Genomic DNA, 7,236 nt, shown 5'->3' with positions numbered 1-7,236 from the left:
ATCTCCCAACTTAGTAGTGAGTAGGGAGGGAATGATAGTGTTAAATGCTGAACTGTAGTCGACAAATAGCATTTTAACATAATTTCCCCTCCCTTCGTCCAGGTGAGTCAGTGTAGTGTGGAGCAGATGTGCAATCGCATCGTCAGTGGAGCGGTTGTGGCGGTATGCAAATTGCAGTGGGTCCATGGAGGCTGGCAGTGAAGATGTGATGAAGTCTCTAACTAGCTTTTCAAAGCACTTCATCACGACTGATGTGAGGGCGACAGGGCGGTAGTCATTGAGGTCGGAGGGTCGAGGTTTCTTCGGGACGGGGACGATGGTGGACCGCTTGAAGCTGGACGGGACAATACCGAGCGTCAGGGAGAGATTGAAGATGTCGGCGAATACCCGGGCTAGCTGATCTGCGCAGGCTTTGAGGACCCTACCGCAGATACCGTCTGGTCCCATCGCCTTCCTGGTATTCACCCTTTTAAACACTCTCCTCACGTCACTCTCCGTGATGATGAGAGGGCCCTGTTCTATGGTGGGCCCCGCGCATGTGCCATTGGCTGCGCCGATAGTGCCATTAGCACTAGCGCCGTTAGCATTGGCGCTGTTAGCACTAGCGCCGTTAGCATTGGCGCTGTTAGCACTAGCGCCGTTAGCATTTGTGCTGCTAGCATTAGCGCTGCTAGATGTAGCCTCGAAGCGAGCAAAGAATGTATTCAGCTCGTTCGCCAGACTCATCCGCACTCATCAGTCCGGAGGGTGGGCTCACATGCGCACATGCGCACATCCCCGGGACAAGAATAGGACTAGACATTAATTGTTTGTTTATTTATTTGTTTCATTTCACTATTGATTTATTTTTCTCTTTCACGACTTATTCTGCTCCTTGTTGTTTATACAGTTAATACTGTAGTGAGCGTTGTAACCCCGCCCCCCCATGCTCTTAAAGGAGTTTTTCTTGCCACTGTCACGCTTGACTTGCGCACTCAGATTTTTATTCATTTTCATTTCACGAATGGACTCCTACTACTTTAAAGATTTAAGTATTAGGAACCACCTTACTGGGACAAAACCACTACATTAAATAAGCACATTTGGAACTTGTCTAAAATGAGACGTCAGCTTGATGGGGTTGCTATATTCCGGGCCAAAGTATAGTAGAACGTTGTTATAACCATGCCAACCCAGTGTTCCATTATAGAACTCTTATAATATGACAGAGCAGAACTCTACAAACACATAGAAATCTACGATATCAGTTCATTCTGATCAACGTTTAAGACTACATTGACGTATAACGCTAAACAATGAGCGATTTAACGGAAAGAAAAGCAAATACTATGGCCAGCCACGGTGAACCAGAAACAGACGTGTGCCACGGCGCCGAAACTTCGGCCACTCAGGGCGCTGCGTCCCGAAAACGTACATTTTCCCGATCGGCTTCCCCTTGCGCTCTGTCTCTTCACAACATTGACGAAGCTAGCGACGGGGAGCTTCGCATTGATTTGGAGGAAAAGGCATTTCAGGTGCTTGCCCAGAAATCGGTTATCAAAAAGCCGCGCGTGGAAGTTCTAAGAGACGGCGAGGCTCCGTTCGAGCTTAACTTCGCCGGGCTCTCGTTTCCGCGGAAGCTGTGGCACATCGTGGAGAACGAGACCTACAAATCTATCGGATGGGACGCGCAGGGGATGTGTGTTGTTATTGACGCTGAGCTATTCGTGAACGAAATTCTCAGGAAGGAGGGAGATTCTAAGATTTTCCAAACGACTAATATGAAGAACGTCCTGCGCCAACTCAATCTGTACGGGTTCAAGAAGATGGGCCGCGTGTGTAATACCTCCAACGTTGCGAGGGAATCTACATCCAAGGTAAATATCCACTTAACATTAATTAAATCTTTATAGCAGGTCAAGCCATCAAGCAGGCAAACGACTCGTCATTTCCTCATCTTTCCACAGAAGCTGGTGTTCCATAACAGCTCCTTCTGCCGAGGACACCCTGAGCTCCTGGACCACGTGAAGCGCCGTACGAGGGTCAGGAGCGAACTAGCCTCTGGTTCCAGGCACAGTGCTTCTGTCTGTACGTCCCAAAGCCTCCTCCCTCTACAAAGCTCTAATGGTGAGATGAGCCTAAACACATGCGATGCACCTCTGGACCTCAGCCTCAAGAACAAGAAGTCCAGAACCTCCTCCTCCTCATCTGAGGACAGCCTGAACTCCACCCTGCTCCGTGTGCTCTTCCTCCTGACTGAAATGACCTGCTTGGCCCAGGCCTCGACAGCTGAATCTCTGATCCCGGCCAGACTACAGACCACCCTGGCTGCCTGGATCTCGCTGAGCACCCCGGAGCTCCAGGCATCTGGGCTGATCTCCACAAGCCACCCAGCATTCAGTGCAATGGCCCAGCCTTGCCCCAACTGTGGACACAACATTCGCCCCTCCCAGAGCACTCAGACAGACAGCCAGGTGTAGAACTTTCACCGAATCTCTGTTCTCCACTAGATATGATACTATAGTGTATATGTTAATAATACAACTACATCATTCATAATAAAGGGATACTGCTGCAGTGTTGGTTTTGCTATGTGATTTATTTTGTGGTACTGTAAACAAGTCTGGTATGATTAGGTAAAACATATAAATTGATAATAATATTTGGAGCCAATGTAAAATAAAAAATAAAAATGCATTCTGTATGAATAGTAGGCTACCTAACAACAGACTGTCTGCTGGTCGCTACGTGACGTCACCCGAGGCTCATCATATTGACATTGTGTGTGTTCTCTAAGCTGGGCAGAAATACAGAAAACAAAGAAAAATATGTCTCATTAATATTAAAGTAACTGATTCACAGAAGACTGCTTGCATCTTTCATCTAAAGCTGGGTTTAAATGTTAGATCTCTAACATTAAAAGCGCTCATGATAAATGAAATCCTAACAGAACATAGATTTCATGTACTTTGTCTAACAGAAACCTGGATCAAGCCAATGAGTACATACCTTTAAACAAAGTGTGTTTAGCTCACTGGTTAAGGTACTTGACTTGTAGAAGATTGCTGGTTCAATCCCCACCACTGCCAAGTTGCTGCTGTTGGGGCTCTTAACTCTCAATTGATCAAGTTGTACTCAGTCATAACTGTAAGTTGCTTTGGATAAAAGTGTCAGCTAAATGCCATAAATGTAAACATGTCCTTCTGGTGACAGCTATGTACACTGGCCATAAGGTGGCATTGCAGTTATTTATAATGACACATAAGGAATAAACCAGAAAACTTGTTATGATTTTGAATCCTTTCAAATTATTTTTACTAAATGATGTAGCCAGTGATAAGAAGCCCACCCAGCCTCTTCCACTAATTGGCATCTACAGGCCACCAGGACCCTATTCAGAATCTATTAACACGTTTGCAGATTTCCTCTCTAATCTGGTCACTCTACTAGTAAGAGCCATTATTGTGGGTGATTTCAATATTCGCTTTGATAGAGCCCAAGACCCTCAGAGGTCGGCCTTTATTTCCATATTAGAATCAACTGGTTTCACCTGATGTATAAGAGAACCCACACACTCTGTGAACATACACTTAGTACTAACATACGGTGTAGACACTGAGAACACAGTCATACTGCCAAATTCTAATGCCATCTCAGACCATTCTTTCATTTCATTTGAACTACATATCAGCCACAATATAGTAACCTCACCTCACTACTGCACCAGACGCAGAACAACATCAGACACTGCACCTAGATTTATTGCGAATCTCCCAGACTTATCATTTGCGACTAGGATACCCCCAAACCCTAGGCAACTTGATCAAATAACTGAATGCTTAGAATCTGTATTCCGCTGCACACTCAATGATGCTGCTCCACTTACGAATAAAAAAAACTAGGGACAAAAAATTAGTACCTTGGTATAGGAATACATTCACAATTTAAAACAAAACACTTGAAAAATAGAACTTAAATGGTGCCACACAAAACTTGAATTCTTCCAACTTGCCCTAGTGCCACTCCTAGTTCTTTACAACCCATCAAATCTGCTTAGATCAAAAGGTGCGGGCTCTTTACTGTCACGGTACAGCCCCTCCTCCCAAACGTCTCCCTGTGTATGCGACTGTGTGTGTGTGTGTGTGTTCATCCGTATGGCCACGCCCTCCCTGTGTTTCACACCTGCTCCTCATTGTGTATTGTTAGTGTGTGAGTCTAAATATAAGTCTTTTGTTTAAGTGTGAATATTTTCTGTGTTTAATCTTACATGTGCCTGATGCTTACGTTTGATGTTTTGTGCGAATAAACGTTTCGTCCAGTTTCAGGCAACTCGTCCCCGTATCCTGCTCTGCCTCCTCGCGTTACATTTACTTGTACCAAGAATAAGAATATCTACTGCAGGGGACATAGCATTTTTCTATAAAGCTCCCACACTATGGAATAACCTTCCTGTAACTGTTCGAGACTCATTTTCATACATTTGTCAGAAGTGATTATGTATTCTCCCCACTTTTGTACATACTAGTGTTTACATTCGTCACCATTACATACATTATTCAGCATATGCAAGCTGATATTCAACTCCCACACCAGTTGGAAGCCGATACCACGTTCCAAGAGAAGACTTCTCTTAACCTTGTCCTAAAGAAGATTGTTTTTCTATACAGTCCTGAGCCTGGTGGAGAGGTCATATATGTTATTCTGAGGTCCAACAAAGCCTACCAAGGATCCTTTGCTGAATCCTGCAGAGGCCTCTATAGAGGTCTCTGCCCTGTACACAAATCATTCTGAAAGGACAAAGAATCTCTATACTCTCTTATGTTTTATGTTATTTACCTGTCTACTGCACGGTTAGGCCTCTTTTCCCTGTTAACACTCTTTTTATTACCTCATTTTAGCTAATGCTAAGCTTTCTACATTCTTGACTTCTAACAAGCCAAGAGAGGTCTCATGCAGTAAAATACGTGAATATATAAATGAACAAAAATTAAACAAAAATAAATGAACAAAATAAGCTAACAAAAATAAATGAACAAAAAAAAACACTCATAAACAAACAAAATAAATGAATGAAATGAATAAAATAAACACTTGATAAAGCTCATCCCATTTCCCTCTGCTTCACTGTATTAAAACTCATCCATTACATCCATGAGACTGCTGAAGATGTAGGCCACACCCCCAAAACCGAGTCAGAAGGACTAGCCTTCAGATGAATAATTAGTTCTGGCCATACATCGAGAGACATGTGGGCTTAGGCTGCCACAAGGAGTTCAAGCCAGTACCGTGACAGTGCCTGACTTAGGTTGTCAGAGCGTACACCCAGAATCTTACCAATCCTCGGTCACATGCCTTCCTCGACTGACTATCATCACTCATTCATCACTGAGGTGATGTCAGCCCAGTGGCTAGATCGTCCATACCTATTGCCCACCAATAAGGCACTCTCCCATCCAGTCCATTCACCAGCCACTAATGACATGCCCATCCTGTCCCCTTGATCAAATAAGTAAATCAGCAGTCTGTCATATGCAATGTGGAACAAGGAACAAACTTACGAACCATATTAAATGAATAAGGGAAACCATCATAGCTAAAATAAAAACAAAGGATAATACTAAATTTCTGATTAGAAAACGCTTATTTCAAAGCACAGCGTGAGTCAGAATTACACAAAATCATCAAGGGAGTCAAGACCTCTGACCAACCTAAACTAGATATTCAGATGCATGTGTGACATAGCTGGGTATCTGTGTATCAAATACTGGTAGCATCGCTATGCCTTGATAGGCAACAAACAGCTGAGATGATACTGATTTATCTGCCACTCTCACAACTAGACTTCTGATACATAGAACAACAACACCTGCATAGTGCAAGCAGGGCCATCACTACCGCTACACTAGAAAAGATACTTAAAATTATGTTTCCATTTTCCAAACATTGAATCAAACCATTCAGTCATACTGTTATCAATACCAGAGTTCTTGGCTAATTAATTGTGTAATGACTCTAACTTAGACAATGCTCTTATAATAGAATCATCAGGTGCAGTATTATTTAAAATAAATGTACAACATGACTCACCAAACTTGGTCTCAGGTCCTTTAGTTGCCCATCTCCTCTAGTCATCAGTGACACATGTGGAATGGCATTGTAAGATTTTGTGTACCAATGGTCAGCTCTAGCAGCTTAGTAAATTTAAATGTTTGTTTTCCCAGAGAAACCTTGTGTCCTGATCTGCTCATTGGACAGGGGGAGGTGAGCACCTTCTGGTCCAACCACTGAGTGTGTGGCACCTGTATCTACCAGGAACACAGATTTTTGAGGACTGTTAATTGAAACTTGCACTTTGGGCTCCCCTGCAGGTGAGCTTGATGTTACCAATTGCAGGTGCTCCCCGTTTAGGTCCCCTGGGCACCTTCAATACCATCCTTCATCGGGGCATGTGCAGCTTATATGTCTAGGTTGCCCACATGTCCAGAAATCTATCTGAGGTCTCGGATCTTGCTCTCCTTCTATTAATTGTTGAACTTGCTGATTTCCATCTTACTGGTACACACCATTTGGTGGCATGTTGACAGGTCTTTGCATTCCTCCTTGTCCGCTACCTCTGCATCTTCATCTTCCTCCTCTAGAGGAAGAGGATTTGTTGCTTAACTATTACAGCAGCCTGATTTGTTGCATCCTCTTTTTTCTTCTCTTTCTTTTTCAGTTCCATTAAATGAGCCTTCTGTAATTGTATTGTCAATTTCTTTGTCAAAGAGTCTTTGATTAGTTTCATTTTGATTCCATGTTAACTCTGTTTACTTCAGCCACTTTCTTTGAAAGGTGTTGGTGTACTCATTGACACATGTTCCTGGCTTCAGTTTCATGTTTTCTAGCTGATTGGGATCCATCTTTGATGGGCATTCTTGTCTGATAGCCTCCCACATCTTGTTTATGTGTGGGTCAAACGGTGTATCATCCTAGCCTTTCTTGAAGGGGTTTTCCATTTTTGCTTTTGAGAAAATATTTTCCATCCTTCCTTTTCTAACGTTTGTGACAAGATAGCTTTTATATCTCCAATGGCCAACTGATGCCCTGCTGTGTGTTCTTCAAAGGCTGCAATCCATCTTTGACCTCCACTATTTATGTTTGGCAGTTGTTCAATCAGTCCTTTTAAATCTATAAATGACCATGGCACATAAGTACATTTGTGTCCTTTATATAATAGTGGGGACTCTCTAACTTGATATTTCTGTGCTAATCTTGCAG

The 7,236-nt window shown here is 43.1% G+C and overlaps 1 protein-coding gene across 1 annotated transcript; it reads left to right on the top strand.

Moving 5' to 3' along the window:
- The first annotated feature begins 1,259 nt into the window (after window positions 1-1,259).
- Window positions 1,260-2,459, top strand: LOC118241570 (uncharacterized). Its single transcript, XM_081719066.1, has 2 exons — window positions 1,260-1,814; window positions 1,902-2,459. Exons 1-2 carry the CDS (start codon window positions 1,296-1,298, stop codon window positions 2,457-2,459), a joined length of 1,077 nt encoding a protein of 358 aa, XP_081575192.1. The 5' UTR covers window positions 1,260-1,295.
- The last annotated feature ends 4,777 nt before the right edge of the window (window positions 2,460-7,236 follow it).

Source organism: Electrophorus electricus, chromosome 8, assembly GCF_041902795.1.
Source record: "Electrophorus electricus isolate QZ-2024a chromosome 8, ASM4190279v1, whole genome shotgun sequence".
Classification (NCBI taxonomy): domain Eukaryota; kingdom Metazoa; phylum Chordata; class Actinopteri; order Gymnotiformes; family Gymnotidae; genus Electrophorus; species Electrophorus electricus.
The sequence above is the reverse complement of the archived record's forward strand: the minus strand, read 5'-3'. Positions and strand labels throughout refer to the sequence as shown.

Bases quoted from the DNA above. Each gene is read 5' to 3' on its own strand.
- LOC118241570 (XM_081719066.1), top strand. From the start codon at position 1,296: ATGAGCGATTTAACGGAAAGAAAAGCAAATACTATGGCCAGCCACGGT. The intron at 1,815-1,901 runs GTGTGTAATACC...TAGCAGGTCAAG, and splicing joins GGTTCAAGAAGATGGGCCGC to CCATCAAGCAGGCAAACGAC.